General features: G+C 52.2%; 3 protein-coding genes across 8 annotated transcripts; 2 read left to right on the top strand and 1 right to left on the bottom strand.

Annotated features, from left to right (window-relative positions):
• The first annotated feature begins 1208 nt into the window (after positions 1-1208).
• On the top strand, positions 1209-8357 carry Bcl6b (BCL6B transcription repressor). The gene is made up of 9 exons (XM_070001602.1): positions 1209-1288; positions 1840-2031; positions 2238-2459; positions 3165-3506; positions 3823-3947; positions 5336-5500; positions 5586-5716; positions 5823-5960; positions 6332-8357. Exons 2-9 carry the CDS (start codon positions 1853-1855, stop codon positions 6446-6448), a joined length of 1419 nt encoding a protein of 472 aa, XP_069857703.1. The 5' UTR covers positions 1209-1288; positions 1840-1852; the 3' UTR covers positions 6449-8357.
• Positions 8358-10602: 2245 nt separating this feature from the next.
• On the top strand, positions 10603-14384 carry Slc16a13 (solute carrier family 16 member 13). 4 transcript variants are annotated; one of them, XM_070001598.1, is made up of 4 exons: positions 10603-11168; positions 11317-11460; positions 12265-13002; positions 13768-14384. In XM_070001598.1, the coding sequence occupies exons 1-4, from the start codon at positions 10970-10972 to the stop codon at positions 13854-13856; spliced, it is 1170 nt and encodes a 389-aa protein (XP_069857699.1). In that variant the 5' UTR covers positions 10603-10969; the 3' UTR covers positions 13857-14384. The 4 variants fall into 4 exon arrangements, with proteins under 4 accessions (XP_069857699.1, XP_069857700.1, XP_069857698.1 ...); XM_070001597.1 differs by having other exon boundaries at positions 10604-11168; positions 13651-14384; XM_070001600.1 differs by having other exon boundaries at positions 11144-11223; positions 13651-14384.
• A 1059-nt stretch (positions 14385-15443) lies between these two features.
• Slc16a11 (solute carrier family 16 member 11) lies at positions 15444-18082 on the bottom strand. Of its 3 annotated transcripts, none has more exons than XM_070001595.1 (5): positions 17903-18082; positions 17094-17301; positions 16687-16830; positions 15822-16589; positions 15444-15734 (listed from the first exon to the last, which is right to left on the bottom strand). In XM_070001595.1, the coding sequence occupies exons 2-5, from the start codon at positions 17293-17295 to the stop codon at positions 15505-15507; spliced, it is 1344 nt and encodes a 447-aa protein (XP_069857696.1). In that variant the 5' UTR covers positions 17296-17301; positions 17903-18082; the 3' UTR covers positions 15444-15504. The 3 variants fall into 3 exon arrangements, with proteins under 3 accessions (XP_069857696.1, XP_069857695.1, XP_069857697.1); XM_070001594.1 differs by lacking the exon at positions 17903-18082 and adding an exon at positions 17527-17710; XM_070001596.1 differs by lacking the exon at positions 17903-18082 and having other exon boundaries at positions 17131-17170.
• Between the last annotated feature and the right edge of the window lie 1285 nt (positions 18083-19367).

The following is a 19367-nucleotide window of genomic DNA, read 5'->3' as shown; positions in this document are numbered from 1 at the left end:
AAAAAATAAAATAAAATTCTGGCACAAGCTCCACTCCTTGTCCGACCCACTCCCCTCACTCCCAAAGCCTGTGGGCTTTCCACTTCAGAAAGACCTCCAGCCAGCCAGCCAGAGAGACTTCGCAATCCCCTAACTCCACCTCTTCTTGCAGAGTACCCCCTCGAAGAGTCAAAGGTGCAAAAGAAATTGCTGTTTAGGAAAAGAGGTGAAAGTTTCAGTCGCCCAGATCCAATCCATCCTGTTCCTGGGTCTGAGCACCCGCTGCCGGATTGGGGCGGGGGGGGGGGGGGGGGGGGGGGAGGTGGGAGGGGAAGCAGGGGGGCGGGGGGAGAGCAACAGGGCCGTGCGAGGCTGGTACTCGGCCGCCCCCTCGTGGAAGGAACCAGACATTGCCGAGCTTTGCTTGCTTGCGGCTCTGGACCCCGGCGTCCCGCCAGGCTCAAAGAGCAGCCGACGGGCGGGAGGTTTAGGCCGTAGTGAGCTGGAAATAGCGGAGGACGGACGAGCGTCTAGGAAAAGGAGTCCGTCCCTCTGGAAACAGTCCTCAGGAGCAAGTAGCCGGACGCCTAGATCTCCCGAGCATCTCTTGGCCCCCACCCGGGGCTTTCCCCACCTCCTCGAGGGGAAGCAGCTGGCAAGGGCCATCCGGTCAAGGGACAATGGAAGGAAACTAACTAGAAATCATATCCGCCCTCTTCCTACTCCGCCCGATCAGAGGTCCCCCCCCACCTCCTTTTTATAGGACCTGCTAGAAGGGCCTGTCACTCGTCACACCTTCCCACTGTCTGAGACCCCAAACACCTCCCCAAACCCGGTGCGTTGAGTTCCCACATCGCCCCCTTAACACAGTACACAAAAAAGGGACTGTTGTTGTTGTTGTATTCATTTTCTCCTTCAACAGGCTCTAAAAGACAGCACGCCGATTTTCAACGTTCCGTGCCCTTTGGCAGATGTTCTCCCCGCCCCCCCCCCTTCCCCATTTCCAACCTCAACATGCCGTCTCCTCCCCCAACTCCAATATCCTCATCCACGGCTCCACTGGTAAATTCAGCAATGCACCTACTTTCCTATTACCCCTCGTTTCTGAGGTCCCGCCTTTTTGAGATGGAGACCCCGCCCCGGGCTCGCCATCTGGAGAGGGAGGGAGGAAGGAAGGATACGGACCCAGGCGTTCACCCCACCTCCACCCCCGCCCCCGACATCCCGGCCTGATAAAGGAGCCGAGGCTCGAGGGGAAAGAGACCCGCCCCCCCTTGAGAAGAGAAACCGCAGCCCCTGCAGGACGGGGGTAAGAACCAGACTTGAAGGGAACCAGATTCTTGGGTTCCCCCCCCCACCAAGAACTTGACTCTTGCTGAGGATAGTTAGGCATAACTCCCCAAAATTGTGCCCAACTAGAAATCGGGAACTAGATAGGAATACAGGACTCTGGTTTTGGGGAGGGGGGGGCTGGGGCGTGTAGGGATGGTGGACCGCAGGCCATCTGTGGTCACTTGGTAGGACCAGGCACCTGAGACCCAGGCGCACTGCGAGCCGGGGAAAGGAAGGTAGGCGGTGCTCGAACCGAAGGCGCTGCGTGCAGGATTCATGATCACCATCATCGCAGCTGTGTGGGAATCTTCTCCTGGCTTCCCGCGCTCTGGAATCCAGCAGAGGGAGGAGAGCGATCGCAAACTGGAGGGGCAGAATGGACTAGATGAGTTCTGGAGGGCTGCGTGTGCTGGGGAATCCGGAGGCCCGGGTTCCCCGGCAGCACCTCGGGGAGAGGCGAAAGCAAGGCAGAAAGAGGTCTGTGGGACTGCCTGCATCTCCGAACCCTTTCTTCCCTGCTTCCCGCAGGCCTGCCGTCGCCATGGGCTCCGCCGCGGCCCCCGAGGGAGCCCTGGGCTACGTCCGCGAGTTCACTCGCCACTCGTCCGACGTACTCGGCAATCTGAACGAACTGCGCCTGCGCGGGATCCTCACTGACGTCACGCTGCTGGTCGGCGGGCAACCCCTCCGAGCGCACAAGGCGGTCCTCATCGCCTGCAGGTTCGCGGGGCGGATGGGGCTCCAGCTGCCAGGAAGCAACTTAGAGGGAATCCAGGGCCCACACCTTCCAACGATCAAGAAGGGGGGCCTCCCAGGACTGGGGATGATGGGGGTGGCCGTGGGGAGGTGGGACTTTCTAAAACAATGGGTATGCCCCTGGGCTCCTGGTCCCCAACATGATCTATCTACCTGTACTCGCTTTCCAGTGGCTTCTTTTACTCAATTTTCCGGGGCCGAGCAGGAGTGGGGGTGGACGTGCTCTCTCTACCCGGGGGCCCCGAAGCCAGAGGTTTTGCTCCTCTCCTGGATTTCATGTACACGTCGCGGCTTCGCCTCTCTCCCGCCACCGCACCAGCAGTCCTTGCAGCAGCTACCTACTTGCAAATGGAACATGTGGTCCAAGCATGCCACCGCTTCATCCAGGCCAGGTGAGGGAGACCTGGCTCTGTGCTCTCCCCGCTCAGCCACGGGCAAAGGCAAGGAGTATGAAATAGCACTAATGAGCTGGGTGCCCCAGGCTCAAGCCTGTAACTCTAGCTGCTCAAGAGGTTGAGACGAGCCGGGTGGCTCACACCTGTAATCCTAGCTACTCAGGAGACTGAGATCTGAGGATCAGTGTTCAAAGCCAACCCCGGCAGAAAAGTCCACATGACTCTTATCACCAGGAAACCGGAAGTGTCTCTGTGGCTCAAGTGGTAGAACACTCGCCTTGAGCTAAAGAGCTCAGGGACATCGCCCAGGCCCATAGTTCAAGCCCCAGGACCGACCAAAAAAAAAAAAATAGGCTGAGACTTGAGGAGTGTAGTACAACGCCAGTTCAGGCAGGAAAAATCCATGAAATTCTCTTATCAGTCCTGGGGTTTGAATCAGGGCCTAGTTCTCAGCTCTTTTGCAAATAAGATAGTGCTCTACCACTTAGAGCCTCAACTCCACTATCTGTTTTCTGGTGATTAAGTCAAGATAAGAGTCTTGTGGACTTGACTGCCTAGGCTGGCTTTGAACCACCAATCCTCAGATCTCAGCCTCCTGAGTGGCTAGGATTACAGGCCCTGATTTCAAGCTGTAGTACTAACACACAGAAAAATAATAATGATGATAAAAGAAATAACACTAATGATCACCACTTTTCCTAGCTATGAACCTCTAGGCATCTCCCTACGGCCCCTGGAGGCAGAACCTCCCACACCCCCAACAGCTCCTCCACCAGGCAGTCCCAGGCGATCAGAAGGGCATCCAGACCCACCTACTGAATCTCGAAGCTGCAGTCAAGGGCCCCCAAGTCCAACCAGCCCAGACCCCAAAGCTTGCAACTGGAAAAAGTACAAGTTCATTGTGCTAAACTCTCAAGCCTCCCAAGCAGGAAGCCTTGTAGGGGAGACCAGTTCTGATCAACCTTGCCCCCAAGCCAGGCTCCCCAGTGGAGATGAAGCCTGCAGCAGCAGTGAAGAAGGACCTACACCTGGCTCCCAGAGCAGGTACAGAATGGGAAATTCCATGACTTTGTAGAGGCTGGCCTCAGCTAAGAGGCAGAACGATTTTGAGTAGGTTGTGGTCAGGAGGGAGGTAGATGGGAGTGGGTGGTCTGGAGATAACTAGCTTGCCCTAACAGGCCAGGCTGATAGTGTATATGTATATGGGGGGGGGGGGGGAGGGCGGAAAACGACTTGGACCTTGCAATGATGTGGCTCATTGGCTGATATTAAATCACCTGCAGAGGATAGGCCTTCACCTCTTAAGTTCTCCGGGAAAGAAACACCACCACCATCATCACATACTCATAATCTCTCCTAGATTCTCTCCAGCTGCTACCACTGGACAGTTCAAATGTGGAGCTACATCGAATACCCCCTATTTCCTCACGCCTCGGGCTCAAGAAGCCATTAGATCACCCTTTGAACGGGCTCATCCACCACCAGGTAAGAGCCTTTCTGCTTCAGGCCAGTCTGAGTCAAGAGGCTTCAAAAAGAGCCTATATATATGGTCTATTGCAATGGCTTCTGAACTTTACTGTAAATCAGAATCACCCAGGACACTTTACAGACTCCATTACTCATATCACACCCCAAAGATCTGAATGTCTGGAAATAAGCAACAGGCATTAGTATTTTCTTTTTACCAGCTTCTGTGTGTGTGTGTGTGTGTGTGTGTGTGTGTGTGTGTGTGTGTGTGTGTGAAAATACAGTACAGAGGGGTTACAATTACATGGGCAAGATAATGAGTACATTTCTTATCAAGCATTGTTGCCTCCTCCTGTTTTCCCTTCCCATCCCTTCCCATCTCCCCCCCCACACATTAGTATTTTTTGACTGGATACTTATTATATTAAAATAGTTGTGCACAGGAATTACCATTCAACAAATCAGTTTATGAATACAGTGCATCTTGATTGATGTCACCTCCTCTGTGTGTGTGTGCGTGTGTTGGTACTGAGGCTTGAACTCAAGACCTGGGTACTATGTTAGCTTTTCACTCTCAAGATTGGCACTCTACCACTTGAGCCACAACTCCACTTCTAGCTTTTGTGCTGGTTAATTGGAGGTAAGAATCTCACAGATTGTCCTACCTGGGCTGGCTTCAAACCATGATACTAAGATGTCAGCTTCCTGGGTTGCTGGGATTACAGATGTGAGCCACCAGCACCTGACAGGCCAACAGTATTTTCTAAAGACCCCTAGGTGCTTTTCATGAACTGCATAGTAGTTTTCTGGCCCAGCCAGGAACCTGTGGCTCATGCCTATAATCCTAACTACTCAGGGGGCTAAAATCTGAAAATTACGGTTCAAAGCAGACTGGGCAGAAAAATCCCCATGAGACTCTCATCTCCAATTGACCACTCAAAAAACCAGAAGTGTTTCTGTGGCTCAAGTAGTGGAGCACTAACCTTGAGCATAAAGAGTCTCAGGGACAATGCCCAAGACCTGAGTTCAAGCTCCACAATCGACAAAAAAAAAATAAAAACATAAAAATTTCTGGCCTAGTATTATCTGAGGCTGAGTTGTCTGCTCAGGGTGGGGCAGGGCCTCTCCGTCTGTTTCTGACCCAGAGTGGTGCAAGAGAAATTGAAACTGTACCCTCCATCCATTCACAAGGGCTTTCACCTACAACCACCCCTGTAGAGTCCTCTGGAACCTGACAGATGTTGGGGTCAGATCCCACTAGCTCTAAGGCTTGGGGCAAGTCCGATGAGCTCCTTCACAATAAATTGGGAAAAAGAAAGCCCGATCCTATGTGTTTGAGGATTTTCCCAGCATCAAAGGAGCCCTCAGTCACTAACTATGGTTCTCACTGCTCACTCCCTTCCCAGGAAGTGAGTTTTTCAGCTGCCAGAACTGTGAGGCTGTGGCTGGGCAGCCATCTGGACTGAGCCCTTTGACTCCGGGAGACGAGGACAAGCCCTATAAGTGTCAGCTTTGCCGGTCTGCCTTCCGCTACAAAGGCAACCTGGCCAGTCACCGCACTGTGCACACAGGTAAGGAAGGAGAGGACTTTGGCCTTCATGCCCACCACTGCTCTGGGTAAGTAAAGTTCCTGACCTCCTTTTGTCCCACCCGCAGGGGAAAAACCTTACCACTGCTCCATCTGCGGAGCACGATTTAACCGACCAGCGAACCTGAAAACGCACAGCCGCATCCATTCAGGAGAGAAACCCTACAAGTGTGAGACCTGCGGCTCGCGGTTTGTGCAGGTAAGGAGGGTCTCCACCCGGGAGGATTCGGAGGCTGGGGCTGCGGGGCGGGGCCTGCGCAGAATCCGCCCCCGGGCCGGGTCTGAGGCTCCTCCCCCCGCCGCAGGTGGCGCATCTGCGCGCGCACGTGCTCATCCACACTGGGGAGAAGCCCTATCCCTGCCCTACCTGCGGAACCCGCTTCCGTCACCTACAAACCCTCAAGAGCCACGTTCGGATCCACACGGGAGAGAAGCCTTACCACGTGGGTAACCAGTGTGGCCTGGCCTTAAAATTACTTCCCATTCACCTCTCCGGGGAAAGGATCGGGGCCTTGCTGGCCAGCCTAGAGCTCTTTGAGAGTGCATGATGACCTGGGGGAGTCCTAGAGAATAAGGGGGATTGGGTCCTTGAGTTCCTGGGCTGGGTCCTTGTTTTTAGGGAGAGGGCCTAACAGATGTGGGCAAGTGTTGCTAGCTGGTTCCCGGGGGCATCCTCCCCCGCCACCCCAGGGGTTGGATGATAATGAGTTCCAAAGGGTTAATTCTCCGGGAGAGGCTGGACAATCTTGCTCAAAGCCCCAAGGAAAGGTGGTTTTAGAAAGGGAGGGATCTGACCCGGTTTTCCCTCCCACAGTGCGACCCCTGTGGCCTGCATTTCCGGCACAAGAGTCAACTGAGACTACATCTGCGCCAAAAACACGGAGCTGCTACAAATACGAAAGTGCACTATCACATTCTGGGGGGGCCCTAGTTGGGTCTCTGCCCATGCTACTCGCCCTCGGGAGGGCCAGAAAAGCTGCAGGTTCAGGCCTGGCTTCCCTATATGTCTTATATAGAAGTGTGCAGGACCACTCTGCTATCAGAAACTGCTGCCACCTTAATCTTTTGGTGGGGAGAGCAGGGGTGGCAGATCCCAGCTAGATCTGCCTCCGTTTTGCTGGTCAAAACCTCTTCCCTACAATCCAGATTGTTTAGCTAGTGGCTGGGGGAAGGGAAAGGTTGCAGGCTCCACCTGCAGCCTGTATCTCATCTGGTTTATTTGTAAATATATTATTTATTAAGGCCTGTGGGTAGCATCAGGACCTTCATTCTGTTGCATTTCCCACTTCTTCCACAAATGGAATCAAATGACCTGAAACACAGAAGGTGAGGTCACAGCTCTGCTGGCAGAGATTATTATCACTTGGCTTCTGTCCTTTGGCTTGAGTGTCTTGTATTGTTATTGTCATAACTTTTATTTTTAGAGTTCTTTCTCCTATTTGCTTGTTGGTTTGTTTAAAATGGAAATAGTGATTCTCTGTGTCCTATACCTCTAACTCTAGGTCTAGAACCTTTATTCTTTCTAGGGCAAGCCCTAGAGACAAATAGTATGGGTCAGGAACCCTTTCTGGTATTCTGAATATTGCAACTTCTCTAGCAGGCTAGAATTTTTTCCATCTTCTTCAAGGATGATAGGAATGTTTGTGGTGAACCCAAAAATGAAGATCATAAATGCCTCCTGAAACTTCATCTACCTAAGTGAAGGTTGGTTGGTAGTTTTTCTTGCAAGATAGTTCAGAACGTAAATGGTCCCTTTAAGCTGATCACCTAGGTTTTACTTCAGTGCATCCATCTGTCATAGTAGAACCCTCAAGGAGTTAAGTTGAACCCAAAATGTTCCCACTGGGCCTGTTCTTAGCACTGACTTGATACCTCCATGGGAAAGAAATCTGAGATTATGTGACCTTTTAGGATGTCTCTCGATCTCTAAGAATGTTAGGATCTACAGAGTATTATGACACTCCTTACCTTAACTAAGGTAAAGGTTCGTGAACCATTATTTACTGCATAAGATCTGAATTTGAAGAATTCCTTGGAGTTTTTTCCTCCTTGAGATGACCCCCTTCCTTTAGTGGATTTTTGGACATCTGTGGGTAAGTGTCGAGATTTAAGAAGCTCTTTTGTCTGTCTGAATTGCAGATTCTTTGTAATTTTCTTCCTTTAGAAAAATCTGTGTCTGTGATCTAGTCTTCCTATCACAGCATCCCTGTCTGGAACCAGTGAATGCACTAGAACCTTCCACAGGAAGACGAAAGGGGGACTGACTGAGTTCCATTCTGGGTTTGTCATACTTGGGATTATGATTGGAATTATTGTTGGGATTATAGGTTTAAGAAATTTAAAAGACTGGTTGATTAATGGGCTAAAGGCCCTTTCTGGTTGACCAAATTGCCAGGTAGAATTAAAAGGATTGAGGAGGGTTCAGTTTCTGGTGTAGACCAAGTAGGTAGAAAGTTAAGAGTGGTGTTGCGTTTTGTCTAGCTGGAGTGTCTAGAATGTTGGATAATACCCAAAGCTTTAATTTATAGTCCTGAGTATTGTTGCCCTGGGACATAAATTTAAGTAGAACATGAGTGAAGAGTAACAGACACTTTTGGATTGGTGGTGTGGAACTTCCTCAAGATAAGTTAGTACTTGCGACATTGACTGTCATTTGGGGACTGGTGAGAAAGCTATTCTCTCTCTTTCCACCATACTCCCCATCACCCCATTGAAGAAGATAGGAAAATCAGAGGAGAGATGTTAGAAAGAGCCATGATTTCTGTTTAGCAGCCTGGATGGGGAATTGGAAGGTGTTGATATGCAATGTAGATCTGGCAAGATTGTGTCCTTGGAATAAAGAAGCCTCTCCCTGCTACTCACTGTTTTGTGGGTTCTCTCATATGTATGGGGGGAGGAGGTGTGAAAAAGATTCTAAGGGTTTGAAAAGCAAGTTCTCCCTCCTAAATAACAACTTGGATTTAGAGCTCATTTCACTGTCCCATTCCACTAGACATTTCAAATGGTCCTTGTTCTCTCCCTGCCCTTGCCTTCCTGCTCATTGTGTAGGAAACCAATGACTTCATGAAGTTTCTCCGGAGCCACCTGCATCCTGCTGGTATGAAGTCACTTCCTGCCTGAGTTGTGGAGGCAACAGGGAGAAACTAGAAAACCAATAGTAATACCAAGAGGCTGGGGATCTTGATGGCTTAGGACCCACAATCACTATCATCAAGGAAAATGGGATAGGACTTGAATCCTGTAAGGACTAAACTAGAAGTGGCAATGAGATGGCTGTATAGGTCTGTTCTGGCCCACTGACAGAGGTTATTCTGATATTACTTCTCTCTGGGCCTTAAAGTTCTCATCTGTGATAAACGTCAGTTAAGGTGATCTCTGCAGTACTTTCCAACACTTATAAGCTGAGATTGTGTGTCTTAATCTTTTAAAACCAATTACCTGAAGTAGATTTTTTTAAACTAAGAGAAAAGTAAACTAAAGCCTTCTTTTACGTACCACTACAGCTTAATCCCCTATTGAAAATAAGACCAGCTAATATTACTTTCTTCATGTTACACGTCAGGCCCTAAACTAAGCATGTAAATGTCTGGAATTTCTACTTTTAAGTCCTTTGGTAACCCTATATCATTAACCCTCAACTTACCAACTGGGTAAGAGGCTCATTGTCTTGATCAGATATTAAGTGATAAAAGTTCAGCTCTTAAATATTGGTATAGGGCCACAACAATCCCTTTTTTTGGGGGGGGGGTCCAGTCGTGGGGCCTGAACTCTGGGCCTGGGCGCTGTCCCTCAGCTCTTCAGCTCAAGGCTAGCGCTCTACCACTTGAGCCACAGCGCCACTTCCAGCTTTTTTCTTTTTGTTTATGTGGTGCTGAGGAATCAAACCTAGGACCTCAGGCATGCAAGGCAAGCACTCTACCACTGAGCCACCTTTCCAGCCCCCTGGGCCACAACAGTTTCTGTGTCTTTGGCATATTCTCTACTAGCCAGTGCTTAGTTGACTATACTTACAAGAAAATTACACACACACACACACACACACACACACACTTTCCCCACTGCTCTGGTTATGAACTTGAGGAGCTGGAGTTAAAATGAAGGACAAGAAACCCAAATCATTAGTACGTGTAGGTAGTGTTTATTAGGGACGTGAGTACTGGCCAGTAGAAAGGGCATGTATCATTGGCTGGGTTATAGCTTGTCTCCAGTATGCTCCATCATGAGATCAAAAACTGCAGTTAGAAAATGACTTAATAGAGGTTGGAAGGAAAGAAAAGTTCCAGCCCCACTGAGGAGGCCATAGGTTGTGCTGGTGGAACCTTGTGTGAGCTTACACCCACCTTTCCTCTCTCTAGTTATTTTTGGGTCCCAGTGACCTGTAGGCTTCCTGTTGGTTGGAACAGTAAAGAGAGAAATGAGTTATCATATAAATGAATGCCAGAGCCCAACAATTCACCAGTTCCCCTTCCTTTTTTTTTTTTTCCGGTCATGGGGCCTGAACTCTAAGCCTAGGCACTGCCCCTCAGCTCTTCAGCTCAAGGCTAGCACTCTACCACTGTGCCACCTTCCCAGTCCCTCCCCTTCTTTTTTCCCTTGACCTCTGGACATCAGGAATCCACGGAGTCCAGATTTCCCCAGCTGCATGTTTGCCTAGCTGCATTAGCCACCGCAGGTGTTCTACCGGGTTGTGTCTTATCTCACAACCTCTGTCCTCTCCCCACATACCCATGACAATTCCAGAATTCTTCACTAAGCAAGTCATTGCCTGCCTCTCCAGATCCTGTTTGCCCACCACTGGCCTCACACTTGGGTATTTGCTGCTGAAATGTGGATGAGTTGACGTCCAAGAGGAAGCGGGATTGCAGCACCCCAAAAGCAGATAGAGTCCCTCCCTGGTCACGTGGGGTCACCCAGTGGGCCCCTCCTTACGCATGCGCCCAGCCCACTGCTGAGCCTGAACAATGTTCTAAATCTTGCCCCTCCCTTCTGGCCCCGCCCTCTGTTCCCCGAGTCCCGCGTCCTCATTGGCCAGTTATGGTCTGACTGTGGGCCCCCTTAGCCAGGTGCCTACATTCCCCTGAAATAAAATCAAAGAAATCCACACCTCGACAGGCGTGCGTCGGGGGTGGGGCCAAGCTATCACGTTCTCTGTGGGTCTGGGGTGCAAAAGATCGGGCCCATTTTCTCGGCTGCGGGCCAAATAGAGCACGGCCTCCGCTTGCTCCTGGCGGCGGTCAGCACTGGCTTCCCCGTCTCCCCCCCACCCCGCCCCTTTCCTTGGCTGCCCCCTGCGGAGAAAGGCGCAAGCGCTTCACATCGCCCCTTCAGTGACTTCCCCTCCACCCGCATTCTTCCCTGCTCGCTGCCCAGCCGCCAGATAGGGTGGGTGGGCAGCGGTGGAGCGCTCAGGAGCCAGCTCCCGCCAGGGGTCTTAGTGGAGGACCCGGCCCCGATGGCGCGCCGGACTGAGCCCCCCGATGGGGGCTGGGGATGGATGGTGGTGCTCTCAGCGTTCTTCCAGTCGGCGCTGGTGTTCGGGGTGCTCCGCTCCTTTGGTGTCTTCTTCGTGAAGTTCGTCGCTGCGTTCGAGGAGCAGGCAGCACGCGTCTCCTGGATCGCCTCCATCGGAATCGCGGTGCAGCAATTTGGAAGTGAGTGCTGGTGCCTGGGTCTGATGTCCTGTGAGCCTCAGAAGAGGGAGGGAAGGTAGGGACCGGAAAGGGAAAGGGCGAAGGGTTCCGGAGGATGCTGGGGAAGGTCGCCTGAGACTACATCGCAGAATGCCTTCCTCTTCCCCAGGCCCAATAGGCAGTGCCCTGAGCACGAAGTTCGGGCCCAGGCCTGTGGTGATGACCGGGGGCATCTTGGCTGCACTGGGGATGCTGCTAGCCTCATTTGCTACCTCCTTGACCCACCTATACTTAAGTATTGGAGTGATCTCAGGTGAGACGCCGGACAAGGACAGGAAGAGCCAATGTCTGGATCTTTGGCTCCTGGATTTTTACTTTCTTCCTACTCCTAAAAGCTTCAGGGAGAAGCCTAGGGAAAGTCTGAGTAGCACTTGTGTCCTGAATAGATTTCTTAAAAGGAATAACTAAGTTAATAAACATACTAGGAAAGTTCGGAATCCCCAGCATACAAGCCCAAGGCTAGAAGGATTGGAATGTAAAAAGAATTTCTGTAAGATGGTGAAATAGATATCAGTATACAAAGAAAACGTTCAATCATTTATGCAACTTGGCAAAGGAAGGTTACACAGCCAGAAATAGAGCTGAGGTCTAACTCCAGAGGTCTCTGCTAGTTACTTTTTTTTTTTTGGGTCCAGTCATGGGGCCTGAACTCTGGGCCCTCAGCTCTTCAGCTCAAGGCTAGCACTCGACCACTTGAGCCACAGCACCACTTCCAGGTTTTTTCTTTTTGCTTATGTGGTGCTAAGGAATCGAACCCAGGGCCTCATGCATGCAAGGCAAGTGCTCTACCACTGAGCCACCTTCCCAGCCCTCTGCTAGTTAATTTATAAACATTTTTATCCTCTCCTTAAGAGTGTTAACTCCACATAACAGATGAGCAGAGTGAGGCTGGGAGATAAATGTAACATACAAAGCTTTATAACTAGGAAGTATCAAAACCTGGACTGTAACCCAGGCCTGTGGGACTCCAGAGCAAAGTCTGCTGGGTGGTCTTGGGATTACTGGATCCCTTGAGCTCCCCTGAAGTCCGCAACCCCCATTTCTTCCTTTTTGACAGGCTCTGGCTGGGCCTTGACCTTCACTCCGACCCTGGCCTGCCTGTCCCGTTACTTCTCTCGTCGTCGATCTTTGGCCATGGGACTGGCACTGACAGGAGTGGGCCTCTCCTCTTTTGCATTTGCCCCCCTATTCCAGTGGCTGCTCAACCACTATGCCTGGCGGGGGGCCCTGATGCTAGTGTCTGCCCTCTCCTTCCACCTGGTGGCCTGTGGTTCACTCCTCCGACCACTATCCCTGGCTGAGGACTCTGCTGTGGGTGGCCCTGGGGCCCAACTCATCTCCCTCCTCCATAATGGCCCCTTCCTCCGTTATACTATTGCCCTTACCCTGATCAACACTGGCTACTTCATTCCCTATGTCCATCTGGTGGCCCATCTCCAGGACCTGGGTTGGGACCCACTGCCTGCTGCTTTCATACTCTCAGTGGCTGCCATTGCTGACCTTGTTGGACGTGTGGCCTCTGGGTGGCTGGGAGATGCCATTCCAGGACCTGTGGCAAGACTCCTGATACTCTGGACTACCTTGACTGGGGTGTTACTCATCCTGTTCCCTGTGGCTCAGGCTTCCACAGCCCTGGTAGTTCTGGCTGTGGCCTATGGATTTACCTCAGGGGCCCTGACCCCAGTGGCCTTCTCCGTGGTGCCCGAACTTGTGGGAACTGGAAGGATGTACTGTGGCCTGGGACTGGTGCAGATGGTAGAAAGCATCGGGGGGCTACTGGGGGCTCCTCTCTCAGGTAAGGGAAATGGGATTACCAGGTGGGCCAGGGCTGTCATGGTAAACCACTGGGGTAAGGGACTGACTAGTCTCATTATAATGTATGTGCACATTGCCTTTGGGGATGGTACAGTAACACAGCCTACATAAGCCACTCATACCAGCCCTGAAATAAGGCCATGGGGCAAAGGACTTGGGGCTGGGCTGAGAAGGTCCGCGTTGAAAGACTGTTTAACTATAGTCTGGAGTTTCAGAGGACTGTGGCCTTCTGTTGTCTTCCTTTGGTCTACTGGGCCACAACCCAGGTGTCTGGTCCATCCGGTTAAAGTACTCCAGGCTCAAGATGGCAGAACCTTCTAAACTTTGACACTTTCCTCTTAACTATTAACTGTACATGTAGAAAGAAACCTTCAGGTGTGCCTCACTTACGCTGGTTTACTAGATCCCCATGAGCTGGTGTGGCAGACTTTTCCAAAAGCAATAAAGGGTGAAATTACTTTTTGAGGCCCTTTGGGAATCTAGAGTTCTCATATTCCTGTAACTATAACCTTGGGATTCCAGCTCTTTCAAGATAGTGGGTTCCCTGTCCCCAATAAAATGGGTCTAAGCCACCAGCCCCAGTGTACAGATCACCCACATGTATTTTTTTTTTCTCTCTTGGACCTAGGCTACCTCCGAGATGTGACAGGCAACTACACAGTTTCCTTTGTGGTGGCTGGGGCCTTCCTTCTCGCAGGGAGTGGAGTTCTCATCACTCTGCCCTATTTCTTCTCCTGCTGTCCAGCTCCTACCTCCAGATCCCAGGACCTTGTAATCGAAGCACCGCATACCAAAGTCCCTCTGTCCAAGGAGGAGGAGCTGGGAAAGGACTGAACTCCAGCCAGAGGCAGTCAAGTCTAGAAACTCAAAGCTTGACAGATCCAAGTCTTCTGCCCTGTCTCTGACCTCCACAAATCACAGTGCCTTACAATTCTTGAAATGTCTCCTTAGAGCAGACCAGGGGTTTCTGAGGTGTGTGTGCCAAACCTTTGTATATTGTTGAGGGCTCTCATTTCTGCTCTTTTGTTCTCCCAGTGTGTTTGTTTTGTTTTGTTTTGGATCCAGGAAATCTTGCTTCACTGAACTGTGAATCAACTGAAAATCAAAGGCTGGGAGTGAGCCAGGTGCTAGTGGCTCATGCCTGGAATCCTAGCTACTCAGGAGGCTGAGATCTGAGGATCATGATTCAAAGCCAGCCTCTGAAAGTCTGTGAGACTCTTCATTTAACTACCAGAAAACCAGATGTGGCGCTGTGGCTCAAAGTGGTAGACAAGCACTAGCTTTGAGCAAAAAACAGGTCAGGGTCAACACTCAGGCCCTGAGTTCAAGCCCTACAATTGACAAAAAAAAAAAAAGGCTGGAGTGTTCTCATGTTTTATATGTGATCTCTAGTGATCCCCGCAAGTTTCCTCTCTAAAAAACATGTTTGGGAAACATAGATGTTGGTTTGAGAAAATATCAAATAAGGGAACTGGATAATAATCATAACTTCAGAAAGACCAAGGGCCTCATTTGGTTTGGTCAGCTAATGGAGTCATGGCTGAGCAGGGGAGTGGCGGTGTTCATGAGCTCTGGTGACCCAGAGTTCCACCCTCCTGCCTTCGTAGCTTCCTTTTCCTTACTGTGCTTATGATTTTTTTGGGGGGGGTCCAGTCGTGGGGCCTGAACTCTGGGCCTGGGCGCTGTCCCTCAGCTCTTCAGCTCAAGGCTAGCACTCTACCACTTGAGCCACAGCGCCACTTCCAGCTTTTTTCTTTTGGCTTATTGTGGTGCTGAGGAATTGAACCCAGGGCCTCATACATGCAAGGCAAACGCTCTACCACTGAGCCACCTTCCCAGCCCCTGTCCTTATGATTTTGGAGAAAGAAAGAAAAGAAAGAAAGAGGAAGGAAGGAAGGAACAAAGGAAATTTGGCCTTTTGTTTTTCTTTGTTGTTTCAAAACCATCTTGCTATTTGTTCCAGCAAGATACTCCTGCTGAGTGCAGGTGCAAAGTGATGTCGTGTTGCATGCTGGCCTTACAGGCATGTGCCCCACCTCATTAGATTCTTAGGCCAACTTAGGGAGATTGAAATGCAGAAAGGAGTCTGTGATATTTAGATACTAATTTTTTTTAACTCAGGGCCTGACCCTGAATTCAAGATTTCAGCCCCAGTAACTAAGATGAATAATGCAGAGCAGAGGGAACACATGAACATCTCTTCCTTTCCCTCACTCCCCTACCCTGAACAGTTTAAAACTGGTAACTTTTCAAGACTCCCTCTGAGGTACAGGACTTGGGTAAAGAAAAATGAACTAGCTGAACACAGAAAAACCTTCCTCCAACACCCAGTGTTACTTGGAGTCCTGTTCTACTTTAGCCAGCCTTTTGAGATATCTTTCTTGAATTTTCAAGGTCCAGAATTGGCTAATGCAGTTTTCAAGGGGAATAAAAAAATCACATAAAATTCTTTATTGGGGGAGGGGCTTGCACAAGTAGATGATCAACAAGTTGTATCCCTGGCGGAGGCCAGGCCTCTTGGGGAGAGCAGAATGGCTTGGGGAACTGGCAGCAGTTCCCCCCTCTCAGGAGGAGGTGTAGCTGGAGGTGAGGCTGGCCTGCAAGAGGGAATGGCTCTGGGCAGCCCCATGTAGATGAAGCTGCCAGAAAGGATGAACGATCCACACACTAGGAAAGAGGCGCTGAAGTCTCCAGTCTCATCCCTTAGGAAGCCTGAGTAGAAGGGTAAAGGAATTTAGAGGTCTTCCACTCCAAGGGGCTGAAGATGCTGATGACCAAATCTGCTGGATCAGCCCTTACCTGACAGGGGAGGGCCTAGAAGTCCCCCGAGACTCATCAGCATCATCACCAGTCCAGTGGCCTGCACCACACCTCCGATGCCCACCAGCCCCGGAAGCACACCGAAAACCAATGGGGCGTAACTTCCAGCGCTCAGTCCGTAGGCCCCAGCCGCGGCCAGCAGGGGTCCCCCCCAGCTGTCCTCGCTCTCCACCGTGGGCACCAGTCCCACGGCCAAGATCCCCAGTCCGGTCAGACCCCCGAACACGGCCAGCAGCCGCGGGAGGGGTACCCAGCCCTGGTCTGCCAGCCACCCGCAGACCAGCCGGGCGCTGGCATCCCCCACTGCAGCGACGGCCACTACCAGCGCTGCCCCATACCCTCCCAGACCCCGATCTAAAGCATGGGGGGCCAAGTGCACATAAGGGACGAAGTACCCGCCCCCAATCAGGGCCGTGCCCAGGGCAAAGATGGAAAAGGCCCTGCGCTTAAAGAGACCCAGGCCGAGGGCAGCTAGGGGGCTACGTGGTGGAGCAGGGGGATCGCCAGTGAGAGCCAGGGGTCGCAGCAGGGCGCCACAGGGGGTGAGGTGGAGGGTGACCGCGCCTAGGAGAAGCAGCGCCCCCCGCCAGCCGAAAGTATCCAGAAGGAGCTGCAGGGCCGGCGCCAGCACCAGCGAGGACGCCCCGTTACCCGTGAGTGCCAGCCCCACCGCCAAGACCCGACGGCGGGAGAAGTACCGCGACAGGGTGCCGAGGGCAGGGGCGAACACCAGGGCCCAGCCGGCGCCTGCAAGTCGATGGCATAGGGTGAGCGTAGCCCCCAAACCAGCTCCCGTCGTCCCCACCGTCGCCCCCGAAGGCCCCGGGCATCCCACTCCCCTCACCAGCGAGGAGGCCCAGGCCCAGGTAAAGGTGCAGCAGGCTTCGGGCGAAAGCCGAGAAGAAGAAGCCGAGCGAGGTCAGCACGCCCCCGATCATCACCACCGGGCGCGCCCCCCAGCGTGTGCTCAGGGCGCTGCCCACGGGGCCTAGGAGGGGGCGGAGTCAACGGGAGACCTGCTTCGGAACCCCCGAACTTCCTCCCGCGCTCTGCACTGGCTGTTTGGCCTCAGACTCCTCCCCTTGACCTCTTGACCCCCCACTCTTTTCTAGAATTCGGTCCCATCAGTAGGTTTTTGGTTTTTGTTTTCTTTTTTTTTTCCAGGTCGTGTGATAAGCAAGTGGGTCTCCCAACGCTACGGTCAGGGCGTCTCCACCCCATGCCCGCCTCCCACCTCGGGGCCCCCCTCACTGGCTGCCTGCTGCACGGCCAAGGCCAGGGCGCTGACCCACGCAGTCTCCTGGGCGCTCCGGTCAAAGTGCTCGGCGAGGTCAGGGAGGGCCAGACCCAGAGAGCGCAGGAGCCCGTAGGAGAGGCCGTTCACCGCAAAGGCTGAGGCCGCCACCACCCAGCCCCAGCCCCCATCCGGGGGTCCGGCCAGCTTGGGGGTCATCGCCGTCTGCAGGGGTGGGGGTGGGGAGACACCTGTGAACGAAGGCTCCATGCCTGCTTCTCCGCCCGGGAGCTGCGAGCCAGCCTTGGGCTGCTCGCCTCGGGTGGGCGCAGCGCCCCCCGCCCGAGCGTGGGCGCGGGGGACAGGCCTGGGGATAGAAGTCTGGGGTTCTCGCGGGGTCCTGGGAGGACGGGGCAGCCGAGTCCCCCTCCCACACCATTTTCCCCTTACCCGATCTCTCTGGGCGTTGGGGGGAAGGGAAGGGCGAGGAAGGATTCAGCCGGGTTTTCTCCCCGCTTCCCGGGCGGGCAGGGCCCGGGAGAGAAGCGAATGCAGAGATGGAGCCCTAACTTGGACGGGCTCTCTCCGTAAACAGAGATCACCACCGGGGCCTGAGCCACCTGGGACGCGTGGAGGGGGGGGGGGGTACCGAGGGCAGGGAGGGGGAGCTGGGACACTCAGCCAATCCGCCAAGCCGCGGATGGGGCCCGCCGCCGAGTCCCACGGGGATCGGATTGTCCACACGCAACCCCCAGCCCCGGTAGGGAGTGGCGAGGAATGAATGCGAGTGGCCCCGCCCCGCCGCACCAGGCTCCGGCCCACGCACCTGCCGCCAGCTGCGCACCCAGGAGTTGGCGGGGATTGCAATCCCTACCTAACCTGTGGACCGCTACCCAGGCAAGGCATCCACGCATGGAAGCCGGCGTGGTCTCCAAAACCTTTGGGAATGAATAGTTTCCTTCGGAGGAAGTGGCAAGTCTCGGTTGTGGAAGGATTGGCCGCCAATGGGTGCCTGATGGCTCTGCGCTCTGCAATAGCAACCACCCCCAAGGAAAGGGAGAGGACTTCCTAATAAGAGGATCGGTGATGTGTTACCCGCTCACCTCCACAAAAGCCCAGGGGGAAAGTGCCATTCCCATTGTGTGGGCGGGTGTTGATAATGGGGCTCGTACACAAGGCTTCTCATTCCTTGCTTTTTCTGCTTCAGGCTGCTACTCTATCTCCCCTCCTATTCGGGCTTTTTGCTGGTTAATTGGAGAGCCTCTCGGATTTATCAGCTAGGGCTGGCTCAAATCTTAGCGTCCTGAGTAGCTGTGATTACAGTGAGCCTCCAGTGAGTGTCTGCCTGCCACCCCCATTTAACAGATGAAGTAGCTAAAACTCAGAGGTTAAGGATTTCCCATCTTAAAAAAAAAAAATGGTGGGAAAACCTGAATTAGGCCAGCCCAACTGCAGAGAGAACAGATCTAGGAGTAAAAAAATATTTACCATGGTTGGTGGAAATGGCCTAGAAAGAACTGGCACCTTCACAGAGCCAGAGAGCTTATGATTCCAAAATAAGAGTGACTGCAAATAGAAAACATCTTTGCTATCAGAATCCCTAAAGATGAGCTAAAAGCTTAAGAGAAAAATAAATTGGGCATTAGTGGCTCATACCTGTAATTCTAGCTGCTCAGGAACCTGAGATCTGAGGATCACATTTGGAAGCTAGCCAGGGCAGAAAAGTCTGTGAGACTGTCTCCAATTAACCAGCAAAAACTCCAAGGTGGGGATGTGGCTCAAGTCGTAGAACACAAGCCTTGAGCAAGAAAAGCTCAAGGTCCTAAGTTCAAGCTCCAATACCAGCACACCCAGGGTGGTGTTGTGTCCCCCCCCCCCTTAAGTCACAGCACCACTTCCAGTTTTTTGGTGGTTTATTGGACTGACTTTCCTGCCTGTGCTAGCTTTGAACCACAATCCTCAGATCTCAGCCTCCTGAGCAGCTAGGATTACAAATATGAGCCATCGACGCCTGGCAACACACAGGATGTTTCTTAATAAACAAAAGGAAAATAATTTTGAGCCCTCTAGATGAATCCTTTGTTATACTAGTTAGCATTGCTTGACTTCAGTCGTTTTAATAGAGAGATATATTCTTTGGATTAATTATTAAACAATACATTGAAATCCCAGGTGGGAGCATGCATCAACCAATAGCCACACGATGGCAGTATTTCTTTATTGTTGAGAAATTTCTACATGTAAGAAAAAAAAAAAAAGCTAACGTTGAGAGACTGTAAACCAAAAATCCA

Source organism: Dipodomys merriami, unplaced genomic scaffold (genome assembly GCF_024711535.1).
Source record: "Dipodomys merriami isolate MVZ:Mamm:240054 unplaced genomic scaffold, mDipMer1.0.p SCAF_59, whole genome shotgun sequence".
Classification (NCBI taxonomy): Eukaryota; Metazoa; Chordata; class Mammalia; order Rodentia; family Heteromyidae; genus Dipodomys; species Dipodomys merriami.
Note: the sequence above shows the minus strand (reverse complement) of the source record. Positions and strands in the feature narration are given on the sequence as shown.